Source organism: Euleptes europaea, chromosome 3 (assembly GCF_029931775.1).
Source record: "Euleptes europaea isolate rEulEur1 chromosome 3, rEulEur1.hap1, whole genome shotgun sequence".
Taxonomy (NCBI): domain Eukaryota; kingdom Metazoa; phylum Chordata; class Lepidosauria; order Squamata; family Sphaerodactylidae; genus Euleptes; species Euleptes europaea.
Window position 1 is genome coordinate 94,389,926 of NC_079314.1, and position 22,522 is coordinate 94,412,447.

Below are 22,522 nucleotides of genomic sequence, written 5' to 3' on the forward strand. Positions count from 1 at the left end.
ACTCATGGATTTCCCCAAACAGTCCAAACAGCACATCCTCAGGAACACTGCAGCTTAGGAAAAAAATGATCAGGTGGGGGGAGGCTGAAACTCCTTCTCCACACATGATCCGAATGGGGAGGAAAAGAAAGAGAATCCTTCTTTTCTGCCCTGACAAGAAACCTTCCAGACTGAGGAAGACCAGGAAACTGAGGGGGTCATGAAAGCCATGGCCATGGTCATATTGGCAAGCACACAATGCATCCTGGAGAACATGGAAACGCTGGAGGCAAGCATCACCACAGAATTAATTTTGGCAAATATCATCCTGGTTATTTGGGGAAACTTGATCCGAACGGGGTGCCGCAAGTATGGGAAATGAAGAAAACCTGTTGCTACTCATATCTAATTGTTACATCTGACCCAGGATTGGGACCCCAGACTTCTTAGTATGTAATCCGGGCTGTGTAACCGTGGTCTTGGAATTTTATTTCCTGACGTTTCGCCAGCAACTGTGGCAGGTATCTTCAGAGGAGTAACACTGAAGGACAGTGACTGTCCTTCAGTGTTACTCCTCTGAAGATGTCTGCCACAGTTGCTGGCGAAACGTCAGGAAATAAAATTCCAAGACCACGGTTACACAGCTCGGATAACCTACAAGAGCCAATGAACTCTGACCGTGAAAGCCTTCGACAATATTTCTTAGTATGTACTTCATAATATGTTACTTAGCCCGGGGAGAAATTTGGAGGAGAATTTTTGAAGACTCCTGTTTCTGAAATAATCATATCTAAGCCACATTTCCTTAGTTTAATGTGCTGCAACCTAGGAATGTATTTGAAGTGCACAAATTGAGCAATGGGTGAATTCAGATAGCTTTTCCTGTGCTTTCCTTCTTGAGTGACTCGTTTTTTGTGATTTACTTCTTCTGTTCTTCAGTGTTAAAAAAACAACTAACTAACAAAAAGTGTTTTTCCGCCTCATAAATATTTTAATTGTTTAAAGAAATTTCACAACATTCCAGTCCTGAACAGGAAATCTTTCATCCAGTACCATTTTCTCCCCCTCTCTCTATTACAATAATCCAGAAGCTATTACTTTGAATTATGTGATAACTAAAACAAAAACTCTTGCTACACAGAAATAAGGTTACTCAAAGGTTATATTCAATTATATTTTTCTTCCCTTAAATGTGTTTTTTTTTTGCACCCTACAAAACAAAACGACTGTGAGAATAACTCAAGGAGAAAAATCCAACCTAGTTCAGTTAAACCATTTGGATCTGTGGAATAGCAGCACATTTCCTATAGACTCTAGCAGTAGCACGTGTGGTCCCCACAACACCAGCATTCTGACCGATAAAATCTCATCACCTTAAGCCATCTTTGCAACAATGGCATCCATCAGTTTTAGGGCTGTGTAAAGCCTCAGTTCTTCAACTGACAGTGCAATGCAATATCCATTAGGTATATTATCCCCTAGAAGGTTATATTGTTTCAAGTGGAGCACACCATTCTATTACAGAACTGGTAGTGTCCTTCAGGGAAAGCAAGGTTTTGAAATTTGTGAATGATTATTTCTCATTATGTCAAGCTGCAGTCATCCTTCAGGGACAGTGAGTGGCTTGGTAGTCCTGATTTTAAGAGAATATCCCCCCCCCAATTATTATTACTTTTACCATCCCTTTCCCTCAAGGAGCTCAAAGTCATATAGATGCTCTCCCCTCATTTATTAACAGCAATCCAGTAATGTAAGTTGTGTGCGTAAGTAACTTCCAACATATGGTGACCCTATGAATTAATGACCTCCAAAATGTCCTGTCATTGACTGCCTTGCTCGGATCTTGCAAACTGGAGGCTGCAGCTTTTTTATCGAGTCAATCCATCTCATGTTGAGTCTTCCTCTTTTCCTACTGCCTACTTCCCCTAGCCTTATAGTTAGGTGCATAAATAATAACTGCCCCAAGGTCAACCACAGAACGTCATGGCCAGTTGGGGGACCACTGTCATCTACATCCAGAATTTTAGCCACTGTGCCACATTTTCTCAGTGATGTGTCTGTTTAGAAAATCACAGCGTTGCCTCCAAGCACTTCATCCTTTTCTATGTGTAATTGGCACAGATGTGGCTCCAGGCTTCCTTCAGGGGCAGAGAAGGGAGGATGTATGGCGGGAGGTAGTCAAAGAACTGATAAGGCTTTGAGGACGCTACCGGGTCCATGTGCAAAGGTACCATGTTTGGCAGCCAGGTAGATGTAGAATGCCCTTGGCTTGATGTATAATACCCCACAGTGAAACTTGTATCAAACAGGTTGCTGGGCATCAGGCAGGGATTCTGTAACAAGGGGGGAAATGAGAGAGAGAGAAAAAAAAACAATCTGAGAAACTCCACTGTAGGCAGCAATTTATGAGCCACACAGGATGTGCCTTATCAATTTCCTCCAGTGTTTAGCAATAAAAACCAACAAAGATTCAGATACTATTTCTAAATGGAGTCCCTAAAACACAGTGACAGGCAATCAGTAAGGGAGAAAAGAAATCCTTTTCTCCTGGTGACTGCAAGGCAGACAGAATTCTCATTTCCCAATCAAACCACTCTTCTAGTTCTAGTTTTGCAACATCAGAATTAAAATATGGTTGAGATTAGAGTGGAGCAGAGAAAACAATTATGTACAGATGAAGTTTCATGAATATGAAAACAACAACAGGTTTCTGCATAACCATGGACATTTCAAACCATGGCTTCAATATCTAGTTTGCATCAACCATGTAAGTCCACTCATTGACCGACTGCACAGGAAGAGCAGGCATGAGCATGTTGGCCACAAATTCCACCTCTGTATGATTGTCGACCTGCCTGCATGGAATGAATGCATGGAGAAAGTGTCTGTGCATATGCTTCCCTTCCTAGGATTGCCAACTTCCAGCTGGGCCTGGAAATCTCCCAGAATTACATCTGATCTCCAGATGACAAGAGGGTTGCCAGCTCCAGGTTAGGAAATACCTGGAGATTTTGGGGGTGGAGCCTGAGGAAGGGTGGGGCTTGGGGAGGGGAGGGACTTCCATGGGGTATAATGCCATACAGTCTAACTTCCAAAGCAGCTATCTGCTCCAGGTGAACAGATCTCTGTCACTTGGAGATCAGTTGTAATAGGGGGAGATCTCCAGCCACCACCTTGAGGCTGGCAACCCTAGATGACAGAGATGAATTCCCATGGGGGGAATGGCTGCTTTGGAGGCATTATACCATGCTGAAGTCCCTCCCCTCCCCAAATCCTGCCCTCCCCAGACTCCACCCCAAATCTTCAGGAATTTCCCAACCCGGAGTGGGCAAATCTATCCCTCCATGAGTTCAACAACGTTTTCCAAACAATGCTAATTACAGGGAGGGAGCTTATATGTGGACTTTTCTTCTGTGCATTCTCTCAGTACAGATGACTTGGTGATTGTACAGAGGGGGAGGTTGTTAAATTTAGCATGCTGTATTTTCTGGCTCGAACTTGTGATGGATTCCTGAATAAGTCTCTGAGCAAGGCCTATACTAGGCACCTGATCTTGGCGTCCATCTGTAAGCCCTACATGTTTTTACAAAACACCATGAGAAGCCCAAAGACAAACAGGGTTGCCAACCTCCAGGTACTAGTTGCAGATCTCCTGCTATTACAACTGACCTCCAGCCGATAGTGCAGCTGGAGAAAATGGCGGCCTTGGCAATTGGACACTATGGCATTGAAGTCCCTCCCCTCCCCAAACCCTGCCCTCCTCAGGCTTCATCCCAAAAACCTCCTGCCTGGCAACCTTACAGATAAACGGTGGCACATTGCTCAAACACATTTTGAGGTGAAGTGTTGGCTCTAGAGGCAACTGCTTTTTTAAAAAAGTTTTTATTTGTATTTTTGCCAGCATGTTTGTTTTTAAAAAGGCTATTTCTGTTTGTGTAGGTGGTCATTGATACTCACTCTTATGTCTGATTTCGGGGCTGGAATAAAATCAACCTCAGCAACATGCTGAAGGCCACCAAAATTGCCAAATTTTTCATGTTTCCTCCACTTTGCCCGCTGGTTCTGGAACCAGATCTATGCGCAAGAGAGGAAGGGAAATGTAATATTAAATTGAACAAAAGTTATTTGGAGAGATGTTTACATCCACAAGAGGCTATGTGAGAGCAAACTGGATTAGAATTTGCAATGAGAGAACTCCCCTGAGCTTAACTAGGAATGGGACTCAGGAAAATCGAGTTTGCCAGAAAGTAGTAAATTACTTTTGGCCAAGATGAATTTTGAGTTCAGAATGCTTGGGATGCCTCCCCTATGTTGCCCCTGCCCTGTTTCTATCTTTCTCTCCATCTATTCCCTTTCCCCGGTTGGTGGCCACAGTGTTGCCTGGCCTGCCAGCCAGCCATATAGCCAGCAGATGGGCTAGTGCAGTGGTTCCCAACCTTTTTTTGACCAGGGACCACTTTTTTGTTCGGTGCAGGGACCCCAAGGTTCAAAATAAAAATTCCGAGAATTTGAAAATAAACTTTAATCATAACTGTTAGTTAAACATTAAACTTAGAATAATATGTGAATATATTTTATAATAGAGAACTTTTAATTGAAAATATTAATTTATTATGGGTTTATAACTTTGTTTCGCGGACCTTAATTTAGTTCTTGTGGACCCCTAGGGGTCCATGGATTCCTGGTTGGGAACCAGTGGGCTAGTGGGAAGAGAGAATCTCAATTCCACAGATACTGCTGTGGCACCAGAGAAGGCCGGGAACGATAGAGACAGTGATTCTTTCTTGCCTCCCACCCCACCCAGCAGCTTCAGCAGAAATATAGTAAATATAGTTGTGAGGGAAGGAGGGAGAAATCCTGACAGAGAAGGACTTGGGGGGTGTAATGTTCACCCTGTTTGAAGACAGATATTACAGAATGCTGAGCACGGGATATACATGTTCAGAATCTCATCTGATCACTTATTTGAGCAAAAAGAATGGATATTGCTGAAAAGACAGGAACCGAATCCTATCAAAATGATTTTTCTTTCATGCTGTCCCCATTAACTGATGGTTGGGTACCCAAGGTTGGGTGAAAAGAAAATATATATAAGTCTATGTATAAATACTGAAAGTATAATTTATTAGAAGCGCTATGTAAAATTTAAAATTATTTAAAAGCATTAAAATAGCACAATGGCATATCTTGAGGTTGATAACTGTAACCACATACCAAACACATTTCGGCCTATGGGGCCTTCATCAGTGGTTAATTAAAACCCTTTCTTAAGCCTGCACACATTTACAGAAATACATTAATTAATACAAATACAAACAGTTCAGACCCAACCAGGCATGTGTATATGTTGTAAATTCTATTCCCAATTACTCAAACATCTGGTACAATAGGTTCTTGTTGTAATACTGGTTAGTATAAGTATCTCATATACTATGTGTGCAGGTATCAACCTAGTAAAGCAGCTTTTGTTTTTAGGTTGGGTTTTATTCCCCTCTTTTTTTTCTCCCATTAACTGATGGATCATGCAATGAGTCTGGGCTAATGTGCTCCTAGATGTAAAATCCCCAAAAGCCAGTGAGGCAGTACAACAAAGTACAGAATTATATTCACTGAAAGCAAATGATAAGCGAAGAACAATTAACTGAACGCCTGGGTGGGGTGAAGCAAGTTGTCATCTGTTGCCTCAAGCTAGACAAGGTTGGTTAATGGTGATTAGTTATGTGGAGAGAGTTCTAAAGTTGAGGCACCATCACTAAAAAGGCCCTATCCTGAGTGGGCACCCGTCTCCAAAGGTAGGGACATAATGAAGCAGGGCCTCTGTAGATAATCTGACCTGATGGGTGGGGTCATGTGGTAGTCAGTGGTCCTTCAGACACCCTGGCCCTTGAACATTTCATATGAGCATGTTTCTATTCCCACACAATGGACATTAACTCTTAGGGAGTGTTTCTGGTACAATATACACATGCATGAGCTTCACACTTGATAGCATATACTAGTGTACATTTTTTCCTGTACAAATAATATATGTGTGTAGGGAAAACCTCACCTGTGAATTAGTTCTCGTGTGGTTTGACTTCTTAAGTAAGATAGAGAGATACATCTTTTCATCTTATTTAAGTATATAGTATACAATAGCAATATGGGCTCCTGGGAGAAGAAAGGTTGAGGTAACCTCTTCCAGACACTACAACCTATCTTTTTATATAAAGAGTTTGGCAATTAAACACAATCCTCTCATTCCAAGAAAATAAATTGAATTCAAATATACGACTAGCAATTGGGGAAATCAATGTTTGGCATAATGAAGTTATTTTTCAATTCAGCTGAGGAACCAAGAAAAATAGGGTTTTTTCTGTGATATATTATGATAGGGTTGTACCTAGTTTGTCAACACAATGTACAGCTGCCATTATAATCTTTTCAGAATGCTCTAGGGGTAATAAATAAAGGAAATATATTGTTCCTATAAAGTACATTGTGATCAAGGGATCCTCAGGTTTCTAATTTTTGCCACCTTGTAAGTAACACTAGCTTAGCAACTAGCATAGCCATTCATTAGCAGGAGAGAATTAAAGAATTTACCTGGATCCTGGCTTCTGGGAGGTTGATCTTTGCTGCTAGTTGGTTGCGGATGTGGACATCTGGGTAGTGAGTAACTTGAAAGATCCTTTCTAGTTCTTGGAGTTGCTCTGCAGTGAATGTCGTCCTGATCCTGCGCTTCCCTTTCTTCTCATCTGAACAAAACAGGAGGGGGGTGTATAGTAGGAAAACATCCTAACAGTCGAGGGGCAAAAGTTCTAAATGATCATCAGCACATATAAAGGATCAAGAATGTCTCAGCAATGTCTGACCTATTGCGCCTGGCTTGCATCCAAGGCGCTCAGAGTGATTAAATAATTAAACTGAGAAACAGCAATCTGCAGCCGACCACCCAGTTCACAGCTGATCAGGATTTGAACGCAAGTTGTCAGGGCAGGGAAGCTGGAGGAGAGCAGGTACCATTCTGGCAGGAAATTTAGTTGCTAAACAGTTGAGCCATCAAGCTGGTCATAAAAACCTATGCTGGGATAACTTTCATTAGTCTTGAAGGTGCCACTGGACTCCTGTTTTATCAAGCTTGTCAGCAGATTAACAGGAAGTATCAGATCCTTGGTAGCTGCAATAATGACCTCCGGCCACAGGCAGTGGTGATGCTGTTGTGCAGCAGACAGCAGCTCCCTCCTCTGAATCACAGAAGTTCAGAGAGTAAAGTGCTTGATCCCTAGCCTCCTGGTACCTTTAATCACTTGCATACTCCAAGTCTGAATCTTTAGCCACTATGGGTACAAACAACTGGCAACTTCTTCTGCATAGGCCTCATCGAAGAAATTGGGTGTTGTCCCAGAACACTAGATAGCTACTGGTCTTCTAAAGCTTGAGAGCCACCGAGCTCATCTCTTCTGCTGTACTTCTGGGATACTGTACTTCCAGAATACTGGATACTTCCGGGATATCTTTGTATAATATAGACAGGACCATCCAAAATGGGGTCTGCAGGCAGGGGCTTCCCATGTCAGACTACACAGTTATGTTCATCCTTTGGCAGCTGCTGCAGCGAACAGATGACCGATATGAAATGGTCATCTCAGATAGAGCACCCTATAAACAACTTTCATATTACCCGTGGGATGGTATTTTTCCAATGGAAAAATACTCCATACTTACAACTGGAAGGTGGTAAGCTCTCCTTCCATGGAGGTTTTTAAGAAGAGGTTATGTGGCCATCTGTCAACAATGCTGATTCTGTGACCTTAGGCAGAGGATGAGAGGGAGGGCATCTTGGCCATCTTCTGGTCACTGGGGGTGTGTTTGGGAAAGGTAGCTGTGAATTTCCTGCATTGTGCAGGGAATTGTACAAGATGACCCTGGTGGTCCCTTCCAATTCTATGATTCTATGATTCTAATTGTGAGTCCTTGACTGACATACTAGAATGTGTGAATCTGCTCCACTGGAAGTAGAACTTCAAAGGTATCAGGCTACACATGGTGTGGAGGCAAATGGGGAACACTGTACAAACAATCTGCCTGGCACTGTTCAGAAAGGACTTTCAAAGTGGATCTGGTAAGGCAGGAATATGAGCATTAGTTATGATGAATGCTGTCATCAGAAGTTCATCTCAGAACCAAGGGTCAGATTGAATGAATAAATGAAACTTATGTACCAGGAAGTTCCATCTTGAACCCTTAAACCTTCAACTAACAAATCAAAGTAAACCTCATTAGATGTATTTCTGGCAGTAGCCTCAAGGAGCAAGTGTCAGTCATACTGAGTCATGCTGACACTATTAGGCCAGCAGTCAGAAACGAGCACAATTTCTTCACGTGTATGTTAATGACAAGTCTTGGAAACTGTGATACTATAGAAACAAATTCTTTCAAAATGGCCTTAAAAATCTGAAGTGCTTAAGAGTTTCCACCATGCACAAGGATCCCAGAGTACTAGGCTACTAACATATGTCAGGAAGATTGTCCTCCTTGTCTGTATCCTATTTATAATTGAAATGTATAAAAGATGTACTGAGGTAAAATAATTTTCATTTCTATATAAGAGCCCAGTTGAACAAAAAATATACACAGCCTTGTACCCAAAAGCAATGGGCGTATTTTCCCTATTTGGTTTCTTTGTATATCTTTATATATAATAGTCAGTGGCTGGCTACCATGCAGACCAAAAAATCTGCATAATGGGGCCAGACACAGTGACAATATAGGATTATGCAAACCCACAGAAGTTTGGGACACCCCCCCTTCAAACATTAGTGAGGATGTATCCGTGCATTCCTGAAGGGAATGCCTGCGCCGGGCTTAGGAGGCAACGCAGTAGCCCTGCCTCCTAAGAAGGTTTCGGCCATTTGTATTACCTTGCCAAGCGGTAGGAAGGTTAACCCCACGTGTGGCACACAGATGTGGTGATATAGGTAGAATGTGGGTAAAATGGCCTTCAAAGTGAACATGGATGTTGGTTCCAAATTTATGAGCCTCATTATTCACTTTCAGATCCGATGCTCATCTTCAAAATGGAAGCAATGTAGAATATATGTCGACCAGACCTTCTGCTTTTGTAACAATTAAGGAGATAAATAAATATCGTTACTTGCCTGGAGTCTTAAGGGTGTAATTAAATGAAGTGGAATGTTTCGGCATTCTGAATAATAACAAGCAGTGAGTAGAAGAAAGTTCTTAATATATTCACGGCCAGATTAATATCGGTGAAGGCCACTGGCTACAATAATTTTAGGCGCCCTGCAGGGTATAATGAGCCCCTCCTGGCTGAACAAATAAACATAAGAAACCAACTTCTGTTTCATCCTGACGCTATGCTACTGCACTGCTCTGCTTCTGTAGCAGCATGTAAGACTTTGAAGAAGCATTCGTTGCTGCTTCAGAACCATTAACGTGCCTAGGGTCGCCCACCTCCAGGTTCTAGCTGGCGATCTCCTGCTATTACAGCTAATCTCCAGCCAATAGAGATCAGTTCACCTGGAGACAAATGTCAGGATCAGGTGTCTGTCCCTAGCATCCCATAAGCAAACTCATCCAGACAGGTAGATCTGAAGCAGTAAGCCTTTATTAGGAGCCAAAAGACAGATTAAAGAACTGACTACCCTCAGGTAGGTAAGGCTGGTAATGTCTGAACACAGGCAGGTTACATGCTTAAGAGACTACGGACGGAAAAGGTAAACATTGCTAGGCAACCCCGAGATAAGAGGTTCCCAGGAAGACAGACTAAACATTACAGCAGCTGCAGAAAACAGGATGAGCGAAACTGTACACAGAGGTTCACAGGCATGGGAACCAAGGACTTGACGTGTAGCCAGAACCTGGCCTATCTCATGTCAAGAGCCTTTACTCCAGCTAAAAGGCAAAGGCCTGACAAAAATGGCCATTTTGGCAATTGGAGTCTATGGTATTAAAGTCCACCCCTCCCTAAACCCCGCCCTCCTCAGGCTTCACCCCAAAAACCTTCCACTGGTGGCAAAGATGGACCTGGCAACCCTAAATGTGCCCCAACAGCCTTCTTGAAAATACATTACAGATCACTGAACAAGACTGAGGTACACTGGGTATTGCTATAACTGGGTTTTGAGCAATATTCTGGTTAATGGGTTACAGGGAGGCCTTGCGAAACTAACCAGTCAGTTCCTCATCCCTTTGTAAATATGCCATGCTTTTCTTATCAGTGTATCTGGAGCTTGGGAGTCTATGGCAGGGATGGCAAATTGGCAGCCTGCGACTCTTGACTCCTGAAACGGCTTTATCCGCCCTTCACTGACAGAAGGTGTTTAAAAAAAAACAAAAACGAGCTGATCATAATTTCACTTGTCAGGAAGAGAAGCAATGGTTTTCGACGCATATTTCATATAAACGATATTGTGTTGCTATTTGTTGTGCACTGTGGAAAAGCCACCAGCTGGCCTCTCAAGGGCCTCTTGCAGGAAGACCTTCCTTCTTGTTCCCTTCCTTAATTGATGATTTTATTCCATCCACAATGGCGAATTCATACCAGCCGTGCTGGCACAGAGAACTTCAAGTGCCAGAACAGAGGGAGAGGCCAAGAATCAGGTCCACATGCATTGCTGTTGAGAACATCCTACATGGAGGCCAGCCCTCCCTTTTCCATTTTGTACTGTTGTGATGTCATTACTATATGCCACTTCTGATTTTGCGGGTTGCCTTGGGTGGGCTAACGGAAAGGTAAGATATGAGTTTAACAAACAAATCTGTTCTGAATTTGTGGAAGTCCTTAGAGTTGGGTGGGGACAGTGTTTTGATTTCGCCATAAAGGCGTTGGATTGTTCTGCCCCTCTTGTCTGAAGAACTGAGTGGCCTCTGAGAATACAGAAGCTAAGAGTGTACAACAGATGTGTGTGCATGCACCATCAAGTTACAGCCGACTTACGGCGACCCCATAGGGTTTTCAAGGCAAGAGATGTTTGGAGGTGGTTTGCCATTGCCTGCCTCCATGTGGGCTGAGAGAGTTCTGAGAGAACTGTGACTGGCCCAAGGTCACCCAGCAGGCTTCATGTGGAGGAGTGGGGAACTGAACCTTTTTTTTTCCAGATTAGAGTCCGCCGCTCTTCACCACCACACCGCGCTGGCTCTCAAAACAGAGGAAGACTACCTTTTCGGCCCAAGTCCTGAATAAAATGCAACATCTCCCTGTGAAGCTGGTGTGCCTGAAAACAAAAGGAGGAGGCACAGACGAGGGTTGTGGTTAGAGTGAGCCAAGCCCCAGTGGCACTGCCAGCATCGCAGGGATTCATCTTGGACCCAGCCGGTGGCTGCGCTGATCTGGGAAGTGATGAGAGCATAAGCCGCTCCTGTTGCCTTCTCCCATACTACTGGCTCCAGCCTCAATTGCTTGGGAGGATATCTGGCCTTGAGTGCCAAGCCGAATGGCCTATTGTTCCCAAGTCAGCTTCAGGTTGGTAACAGGAGTTTTTTTGGGGGGCGGGGGTGGGAGAGCCTGAGTCCAATTGCCAAAGCAGCCATTTTCTCCAGGTGAACTGATCTCTATCGGCTGGAGCTAGTAACTGGAGGCTGGCAACTCTAGCTGGGGATTGCCTACCCCTGATCTAATATAAAGCTGTTGGTGGTATGATGGTGCTGCTGCACTCGTCTTGTTAGTGGCTTCCTAGAGGCACCTGGTTGGCCTCTGTGTGAACAGACTGCTGGACTTGATGGGCCTTGGTCTGATCCAGCAGGGCCTTTCTTATGTTCTTATGATCTTGCTCCCCCTTTATTCAGTTCTGTTTTTCATCCTGTCTGTTGCATGGGGACCGCAATGGCATGCAAAGCTTTTGCATGCTTGCCCTGCTGAGTGCTCTTTCCCAAAACTGGGATGCCTCAAATTAAAAGAGAAAAATAACCCAAAGTCGGTTGCAGGGCCAATAAAGACTGAGTGGACCAGCTCTGATTTCAACTTCAAATGAAATTGCAACAGAGAGCTAATCAAGAACTTGCCAGTAGGAAAACAGGATAGTACATTTTTGATTAAACTTAATCAGTTATTCTGTTTATGTTCCAAATAAGAGAGACTTTTTTTTTTTTTTAAAGAAAGATGACAAGTCTGTGTTAGCATTCACCCCCGCAAGGTGAATGTTTCTTTGACTGCGGCTTCGAATATTTGTAAATGCCTTTGGGAGTTCAACTTAAGAGATCCCACAGCAAGCAATAGCATTCAAAATTACAATCTAATAAAGAACGTGGGAGGAAGATATGAGGCTGGAAAATGTTAAGCATAATGCCAGATTTACAAATTTGGCTCCAGGGTCTCTGGGGAAATATAACGACGTTGCTTTCTTGAGATGTTCCGATATGCAAAAGTTTGGGATGTTCAAATGCATTTTTTTAACACCTGTGAGGAAAATGTTCAGAATAAAAGCTGGGCAGCCCATTCCTGAAGGTGGAGGCTTCCCGAGGCTTCCCGGCTCCCCCCTTTTAAAAACTTTTTAAAATTTAAAAAAGGGTAAAATGTCCCATAGAGAGCAGTGAGGATGCACCACCGAAAAAGGTGGCACAGCCCTGCTGCCGCTCAACGGAGTGTTCCCAGGGCAAAAGAAGAAGAAGAGTTGGTTTTTGTATGCCGACTTTCTTTACCACTTAAGGAAGAATCAAACCAGCTTACAATCACCCTCCCCTCCCCTCCCCTCCCCACAACAGATACCCTGTGAAGTTTGTGGGGATGAGAGAGATCTAAGAGAGCTGTGACTAGCCCAAGGTCGCCCCGAAGAACAGCCTCTCCCCATTCCAGTGCAGGTTTTCCCTTCTGGGAAAGCTCTGCCAGCATGGATGCGCTGGTGGCAGGGGCCTAGGTTTATCAGGTGTGGGTTGGGAAATACCTGGAGATTTTGGAGGCAGAGCCAGGGGAGGGCAGGGTCTGCAGAGAGGAGGGACTTCAATGCCATAGAGTCCATTTGCCAAAGCGGCCATTTTCTCCAGGTGAGCTGATCTCTATTGGTTGGAGATCAGTTGTAATAGCGAGAGATCTTCAGCCACCACTTGGAGGTTGGCAACCCTACAGGGGCCAGCAGCATCTGGCATAGGTGCCACCTTATTCCATGTGGGTCATGCCAACTCCTAAGGAGCTTTGCTCCCCCTTCAGGAATGGGCTCAAAGTGATTTAGGAATGCAGGGTGTTTTTTATAAGTGGTCCTCCAAAATCTGGTGAAAACCACCACATTCTCTTCATTTAAGAAGGGAGCTTTCTGCCGTAGGAAAGGGCAATTTTCAGACCAAGCCCACACTTGGAAATGGTGAAGCTGAGATTACAAAAAAAGGAAAAAAAAGAGAGTGCATTTTCAGAGCAGTTGTTGTGGCACTTTTAACACATCTTAATCCTTATAGCAAATAGGAACCAAGGACAAGTTATTTATGCCTTCACTTAAAAAAAAAAAGGTATTTATGCCTTCAACATGAATGAGCCCATTTAATTATTTATAACCATATTTACTCAAAATGCTATTAGATGAAAACAATGGATTGGGGTCATCACATGCATTTTTCTTAGCTAATTTTACCCCCCCCCCACACACACACACGCTGCTGTTAGCTGCACTGGGAAAACATGGGTATTTGAGAGCCAGTGTGGTATAGTGGTTAAAGAGTGGTGGACTCTAATCTGGAGAACAGGGTTCAATTTCCCACTCCTCCACATGAAGCCTGCTGGGTGACCTTGGGCCAGTCACAGTTCTCTCAGAACTCTCTCAGCACATGCAGAGGCAGGCAATGGCAAACCACCTCTGAACATCTCTTACCTTGAAAACCCTATGTGGTCATCATGAATCAGCTGTGACTTGACGGCATTTTCTACCACCACTTGTATTAGGGTTGCCAATCTCCAGGTAGTAGCTGGCGATCAGGAGAAAATGGCTGCTTTGGCATTTGGCCCCCAAACCTCCTACTGGTGGCAAAGAGGAACCTGGCAACTTTAACTTGTTTATATTTCTCAGCTAGCCAAATATCAACTGGTGGGGGATTTAGATCCGGGCTAAAGGGCTAAAGCTACGGTTGCCATCTTCCAGGTACTAGCTGGAGATCTCCTGCTATTCCAACTGATCTCCAGCCGATAGAGATCAGTTCACCTGGAGAAAATGGCCGCTTTGGCAATTGGACTCTATGGCATTGAAGTCCCTCCCCTCCCCAAACCCTGCCCTCCTCAGGCTCTGCCCCAAAAAACTCCCACAGGTGGCAAAGAGGGACCTGGCAACCCTAGAACCAGGGCTTCAGAAATATTGGAGTTCCTGGAGAGGAATAATCATACACAGTCAGAAATGCAAGCAGCGAAGCTCCCCTCACTCTCTAAATGGTGGCAATCCCCCCCCCCATAACTTTTACTGCTCTTCTCGGTAGTTGCCTGAAAAGAAGAGGCAGAAAATCAAACTGGCTGCATCCTGCGTAAAATAGCTGCCTCAGAATGTCTTCATTCCCTGAAGCTTTTAACCCCACAGGCACAGGGGTTGATGCTATTCACATCTCTTTACACATCATGACATGCACAGCCTACCTGTATGCAAGACTGTAGCTATGCAGCCCAGTCAGTACACGTTTATTTAGAAGTAAATTTCACATTATTCAATACAACTTTCTTTCAATTAAGAATATATAATAACACAGCTTTAGATCTGGTGTGTAAATGCTGCAGATGGTCGAATGGCCTGTATGACTTCAGACAACAAACGTCTGTCTGTGACATTTTTAATGCCCCTTGGCATTAAAAAAATCCTTCTTGCAAGTGGATAAAGCACAGAGATGGTCCTGGTTCAGGGGTCAAAGGGAAGCCTAGACTTGGGAGACTCCCAGGGAAGACAAGAAGGGAGAGCCTAGAGTGTACAGTTAGTTAAACCCGACTGTTTAATGAAGTTCTGTTTTGCTTTCTGTTGCAAGAGTTGGAGTCTTTTTAAATGAAGGATGTCTACAACGTGGTGTAGTGGTAAAGAGCAGTGGTTTGGAGCTGTGGACTCTGATCTGGAGAACCGGGTTTGATTCCCCACTCCTCCACATGAGCGGCGGAGGCTAATCTGGTGAACTGGATTTGTTTCCCCACTCTTGCACACGAAGCCAGCTGGGTGACCTTGGGCTAGTCACAGTTCTCTTAGAGCTCTCTCAGCCTCACCTACCTCACAAGGTGTCTGTTGCGTGGAGGGGAAGGGAAGGTGATTGTAAGCCGGTTTGATTCTTCCTTAAGTGGAAGAAAAAGTCGGCATATCAGAACCAACTCTTCTTCTTCATAATAATACTAATGCCGCACTGAACAGTCACTTATTTTCTCAGGATTTCTAGAAACAATTGTTATTAGGCTGGGTCATTTAAGTCATGGTCTGAATGGTGTCTGAATGGAGCAGTGAGGCTTCTTAACGTGCCGGCCCCAGCATCAAGGCATAGGTCAGCTTGTTTATTGAAACAAACACCCCCAAACTGCATGTTGGCAAGTTCTGCCCCAATGGGCTTCTCCCCGAAGCTAAAGAACCCACTTGCCAATTTGAAAGGGCAGGAGGAGAGACTTTGAGTTGGGAGTCTGGCACTGTGGTTAATTTTTTATTAAAGGTTCTCCTCGCCCCTTATTAAAAGGGACTAGCCTAGTCAGGGAGAATGGTTCTAATTGGATGCATACAATTTGCTCAGGGTAGAGCCTTCCGCTAGCGAACCTTCGCATTTAGCATCCTGCTGCTATCTGTTGAGGCCCTGCAGAAGCAGAACAGCAGGATGCTGGGCTGTTGAAAGGCTCCATTTCCTTCCTCGCAGACCAAACCTTTCAGACAAAAGTCGCCTTCCCCCAGATACCAATCACAATTACTTAATTATTGGAGGGGTTGGAGGGAAAGAAGTGGAAGTCCCCAGGCATTCGCAAGGGTGTTTCCCCCCCCCCTTTCAAATGGCAGACGGATGGTATCTCTCAATATGCATAATCACAAGGACTCGGATTTTGCCTCCCCCAACCACCACCCAAGGAGAGATTGTTCCATCCATGCTGACTGGGTTTGGGGAAGTTCTCTGCAATGCCGCCAATGTAGTCAAGCCCGTTGCTATGCAAAAGAAACCACCTTAGAAAGCCAAAAGAACTGTGGGCTCAGGACTCACCTCAAGCCTTGTTTGCTGGCCCATGCTTGAGGATACCAGGTCCCTCTTTGACACTGGTGGGAGGTTTTTGGGGTGGAACCTGAGAAGGGTGGGGTTTGGGGAGGGGAGGGACTTCAATGCCATAGAGTCCAATTGCCAAATCAACCATTTTCCCTGGTGAACTGATCTCTGTTAGCTAGACATCAGTTGTAATAGCAGGAGATCTCCAGCTAGTACCTGGAGGTTGGCAGTCCTGCCTTTGCTGGGGGTGGGTGGGCTGGAAGGAGCCAGGGAGGCGAGGCAACTTCGGCCATCCCAGACGGCGCAGGGGTGATGCAGGCTCAGCCAGATCTGGGCGGCAGCAGCATTCCAATGGTGCCCGGGAGATAGAGGTGCCAGCTCCAAGTTGGGAAATACATTGAGATTTTTGGGGTGGAGCCTGAGGAGGGCAGGGTTTGGGGAGGGGAGGGACTTCAATGCCATCGAGTCCAATTGCCAAAGTGGCCCTTTTCTCAAGGGGAACTGATCTCTATTGCCTGGGATCAGCTTTAATAGCAAGAGATCTCTAGCTAGTATGTACCTGGAGGTTTAGCAATCAAACAAGTTATCGAGTGCTAAATATATAGTTAAACAAACACAATAGCACTACTGGCAAAAAACACACAAAGCATATGCCAAGTGAATATATTCCAATACTGGTAACAGCAAGAGCATTCCACTAGTTGTCACACATGTGCAAAATACAGATATATCACAACCATAAGTTGTCAATCAAATGCTAATTCCTATGTATCAATTGATAGCAATAAAGTGCAAAGTTCATAGTTGCCAATATTATGGGCTTCCGGTAAGTTGTCCCATTTCGCAGCAGCTTCTTCAATATAGGCAATTCTATGACAATATTTCATGGAACATTTGTTCCACACATAGGTGTATAACCTCCTATATCAATGGATGGCTTGCTGAGTCACCTCATACATAGGAATTAGCATTTGATTGACAACTTATGGTTGTGGTCTATCTGTATTTTGCACATGTGTGACAACTAGTGGAATCCTCAGTATTGGAATATATTCACTTGGCAAATGCTTTGTGTGTTTTTTGCCAGTAGTTCTATTGTGTTTGTTTAAGTACCTGGAGGTTGGCAACCCTGCCAGGGGAGCCTGCTGTGGCTGTGCAGGTCTCCTCAGCGGGAACTTTTTCTGCCCAGCCATTTCCCTCCCTGGCCTAGACCCTCCATGAACAGGCCAATTCAGGCGCAGCCCCAGAATTCAGGCGCAGCCTCAGAAGGGCGGGGGTGGGTGGGGCCTGGTCGGCTGACCACAATCCTCTCAGTTTCACTTGGGTCCACCGGCCACGCATTCATTGGGCCCTCGCTCGCCTCCCGGCTCGTTCTGAATTCTCATCTTTCTATCCTAAGACTGGCCAGAGGGGCCCATATGGCAGTTGTGATCTAGGCTTTAATTTGAGATAGGAATTCTTTATAAATGCCAGTATCCCAACCTAGAAACTATGGAACAGTACTTAAGGATCGAGTTGCGGGGTCCCTCTTCACCACTGGCGGGAGGTTTTTGGGGTCGAGCCTGAGAAGGGTGGGGTTTGGGGACGGGAGCAACTCCAATGCCATAGAGTCCAATTGCCAAAGCGGCCCTTTTCTCCAGGGGAACTGATCTCTATCAGCTGGAGATCAGTGGTAATAGAAGGAGATCTCCAGCTAGTACCTGGAGGTTGGCAACCCTACTTAAGCAAGATGTTGGCCCCCAAGTATTGGGGGCAACACTTCTGAGCCAAAGGATGTGGCTTTTATGCAGGCTTGATTCCTGACACCGTTCTTCTGAAACATCCATCACTGTCATATCCCCCTCATGCATGATTCAACCGAAATCTTATATGTATTAGGGATGCTCTAACACCCACCAGTTCAGCTTATGTCCTGTTCACTGGTTGTGAACAGAGACCTGATTTTTCAGCAATCGGTGTGGTAGTTTGTCAGTCTGTTTGTGGGTGTTGGCAGGTTGTTTCATTGTATTCCTTACTAACCCTGCAATGGAGTGCAATTGGCTTTTTGGGCATGTCCAATCCAATCACACAGCCAGATTGATTTCTACTGCCACCCATCCCTTCTGTGTAAATACTCCTCTCAGCAGGCAATTGTTTAGATAGACAATTAAATCATTCACAAATCATATAAACCCCTCATCGAAAAATATTATGTTTCAATAAAATCTTATGCTTCAGTGGAGATATCTAGTATGTTCTTCCCTCCTCCCACCCCCAAAGTCCCCAACTTAGAAACAGTTATAGCTGTGAGTCTGATTCAGTACATTAAAGTATTATGAGTCCTGTGCAGACAAGGAAGAAATTCACTGCCTGTTGGTTGATTTGAAATTTCTCATCCTTACTGTTTTGGACTCAAAATCCCTTTCAATTTCACTATAGCATTGGGCAAATCCACCCTGTGGTTCTTTAATATTTTCTAGAGTCCTGTAGTAACTTAAAGATTTTTTAAAAAATGTTATTCCAGCAGAAGTCGGTGTCTGAAGAATTGGGCACTAGTCCATGAAAATTTAAGTGGGAATAAATTGTGTCGGTCTACAAGATGCCGCAGTATTCCTGCTTATTTTTGCTGCATCAGACAAATACGTTTACTCTCTGGAATTATTATTTTCTTTTTCCTGACTCTGATTCCCCCCTCGTAAAATATACATTTTCCAACATTACCTGTGCGTCAGTAAATCAACATGATACATTACATGCTGGGTTAGGGTTGCCAACCTCCAGGTGGGGCCTGGAGATCTCCCTCTATTACAGTTGCTCTCCAGGAGACAGATCAGTCTGAAAATGGCTGCTTTCAATGGTGGACTCTATGGCACTGTACTCTGCTGAAGGTCCTCCACTCCCCAAACAATGCCTTCCCAAGGCTCCACTCCCAATATCTCCAGGTATTACTGCACCAAGAGCTGCCACCCCACACCGGGTACCTCCTCATGTGCATGTGTATAGTTCCATTGTAGTGGGTGTCTAGGCTGGACTCCTTTAATTAAGAAAGAACTCAGAGAAGACTCTGAACCTCAGAGGCAGGGTTTTCAAGGCAAGAGACTAACCGAGGTGATTTGCCATGCCTTCCTCTGCATAGCGACCCTGGTATTTCTTGGTGGTCTCCCATTCAAGTACTAACTAGGGCCAGCCCTGCTTAGCTTCTGAGATCAACAAGATCAGGCTAGCCCAGGCCATCCTCATAGGAGGAAAAATACTTTGAAAATCCCACCCCACTATGATACAGTCTTCCCTCCAGGATTTTCTGAACTCCCAGAGGTTTGATCCAGTTAATTTCACCTTGTACCTTTTTGCTTTGAACTAATCCTCAACTGTTCTTTTTAGTTATTTATTAAAATATTTATTGATCACCTTTCCCTACATTGTAGGCCCAAGAAATTTTATAACAGGTAGCATTCTGTCCTTTCTGAGTGTTTTCCTTCCCCATCAAGGTGTTTTAAAAGTTTTCCCCCCGTATTATTTTCTTTATATTCTATCATTCCCCCCCCCCCCTGCAAAGTTGGGGAGTCTAAAGAGAAGGCTGAATTAGTAACATGCCTGTATGGCTTTCATCATCAACACAGAGGCCAGCCAGTTTACTATGAATGTAATCTTAAAATGAGTGTAATCCTGAACTGAGTTACATCCTTCTAAATCAATTGAAGTACATCAGTGAAGTACATTGTGCATCTCAATTTCATCTGAATGGAAAGAGGAGTATAATGTGCAGTTCTGGAGGCCTCACTTCAAAAAGGATGTGGGCAGCAGAGGGTTGGATTAAGGGTTGCCAGCTCCAGGTTGGGAAACACCTGGAGATTTTTGGAGTGGAGCCTGAGGAGGGCATGGTTTGGGGAGGGGAGGGACTTTAATACCATAGAGTCCAATTGCCAACACGGCCCTTTTCTCCAGGTGAACTGATCTCTATCAGTTGGAGATCAGTTGTAACAGCGGGAGATCTCCAGCTAATACCTGGAGGTTGGCAACCATAGTTGGACTAGATGGCCCGTATGGCCCCTTCCAACTCTATGATTCTATGATTCTATTCTATAAATGCGACATAAATTGAAAAGAGAAACTGTACAACAGGCATACACAATACTTGATAAAAAATATAGCTTAGTGCAGCTGATGTTTTGAAATTGATTATAGCCTTTTAATTGATTTTCCCCAGTGTTTAAATAAATTTTATTTGCAGCTAGTATGCCAGATAAAACAGGTAAAACAGAAACTGACCATACAGAGTAGATGTTTACAACCAAATATGTAAGTATTATTTTGCCATTGAGCTTCTACAGGGCTGGATTCTACAGGGCTGGATTTTTAGAGAACTATAGAAAGTAATTAAGCTTCTTGTAAGTTTTCCAGCAGACTGTTTATAAGCTGCCTATAGCTATCTGATATGACTTGAACCTACAAAACTTTGCTTTTCAATCAGGCGCTCTTGCTTTTACATCTCTGTCTCAGTCAAGCTTCCTGTCCCATTTTCCGTTCCTACAACGTAATTTTGTCATTATCTCAGCACACATGGCCTCTGCTCCCTCCTGATCTAGGATAAAAGTCTTGTTAAAACAATAGATAAAAGGCATGGCCCCAATTTTCCAAAATAATAATAAAAAAAGAGAGATCAGATCCTTAGTCTGTAATAACAAGTTTGGGAAAAGCTAATAAAACTACAAAATGATGTTAAAGAGGAAATGATAATGATATTATTAATTTATAAACAGCGCCATAAGACAAGGTCTGTTTTCAGGAGCTCTACAGGACTTATAACTTTACCCAACTGCCTTATAAAATGTGACCAGTGTCTCTAAAATCTTAGGAGATGGGATGGGGTGCGGAGGAAAGAGGAACAAACCCGAGAAACTTGTACACTCGCTCAGTGATTCTGGAATGAGCCAGGATGAATGGTTTAATTCGGGCCACAAGAGGAATGGGAAAAGCTGTGTTCATTTTGCGTCGAAACAGGGTTGAGCCAACAAGGAATGAGATAGCGTGTGTTCAGAAAAATTTGATCCTGGCTGAAACAGGAAATAAAGGAGGCTACGGCAACCATGCGTAAATGACCATTGCTTCCTCTCCTCAATTTTATCTTCACAACAACTGTGAAGCCCAGGTGAAGCCCAGAGTGCTTGAATGGCCCAAGCTCAGATAACAATCTTCCATTGGTAGATCAGGGATTTGAACCTTGGTCTCCCAGATCTTAATCCAACACTATAACCATTACTACATGACACTGGCTAAGAATTTAAGCAGACATTGCCCACAATATGGAAGTGAAGGCTAGCATTAACACTTCACTAGGAACGAGGACTTGAAAACTGCTTTTCTTAAAACAAAACTAGAAAAGTGCACCAATTTGTATCCTCAAGTAAGTTGCCCTCTCACTCTTATCCTGCATTATGGGGATAACAATATTGGCCTACTTTACAGAGCTATTTTATAATAAACTATATATAGTGCTTTTAATGCTGAAAGTAAATTACTATGTATGATTTGTGAAGTCTTGCATTGTATTGTGCCTCTAGTGTGACTACCAAGTTCATATAATAATAATAAGAGTTGGTTTTTATATGCCGACTTTCTCTACCATTTAAGGAGGAATCAAACCGGCATACAATCACCTTCCCTTCCCCTTCCCACAACACACACTCTGTGAGGAAGGTGGGGCTGAGAGAGTGTGACTAGCCCAAGGTCACCCAGCTGGCTTCGTGTGTAGGAGTGGGGAAACAAATCCAGTTCACTAGATTAGCGTCTGCTGCTCATGTGGGGGAGTGGGGAATCAAACCCGGTTCTCCAGATTAGAGTCCATCGTTCCAAACCACCGTTCTTAACCACCACACCACGCTGGCTCTATGGTATTTAATTTCTATCTTATTTTTTTCATCTCCTGTGATTTTAACACTTGCATGACAGGCAGAAACTCAACAGGGTGAGCTGTCTCCATTGCTTTATTCTGGGAGAACCTTTGAGGCTTAAATTTATGCCTATCTTGTTTGAACAAAAGATTTGCTGCCACTATGAAACTGCCACCATGTAAAGCTCCCAGGACATGTCCCATATTCACAATTGGCCTTTCTGACTTTACAAAGATACAAGGTTCTTCCTTCATTTTCTGGCCATTTGCCTGCATGATGTTTAAAACATGAATGCAGAAATGTTAACTTCTTTTGCAGCCCTTAGAATATGCTATCTGTGTGACAGAGGAAAGAGGGGAAAGAGAAACTCAAAATGTTACACGTAGAAAAGGGGCCATTTGAGCCAGCATGACATTTTCCTTGGTAAATGTACAGTTTGACTTCCAGAAATGGTGACATTTTAGACTGAGGGAAATGCCACTAATCTGCTAAGAAATGGGTTTCAGGTCTGCTTCAAATTGCACTTGCAAACCAGGGGGAGGGGGGAAATG

At 43.9% G+C, this 22,522-nt stretch overlaps 1 protein-coding gene across 1 annotated transcript in view; it reads right to left on the reverse strand.

Moving 5' to 3' along the window:
* Positions 1-2,081: 2,081 nt before the first annotated feature.
* Positions 2,082-22,522, reverse strand: part of ISX (intestine specific homeobox) — a 30,070-nt gene continuing 9,629 nt past the window's right edge. Inside the window, exons 2-4 of the mRNA XM_056846566.1 lie at positions 6,565-6,716; positions 3,937-4,053; positions 2,082-2,312 (exon numbers count right to left, since the gene is read on the reverse strand). Of these exons, the coding sequence (XP_056702544.1) occupies positions 2,082-2,312; positions 3,937-4,053; positions 6,565-6,716 (500 nt within the window). The remainder of the gene's footprint in view (positions 2,313-3,936; positions 4,054-6,564; positions 6,717-22,522) is intronic.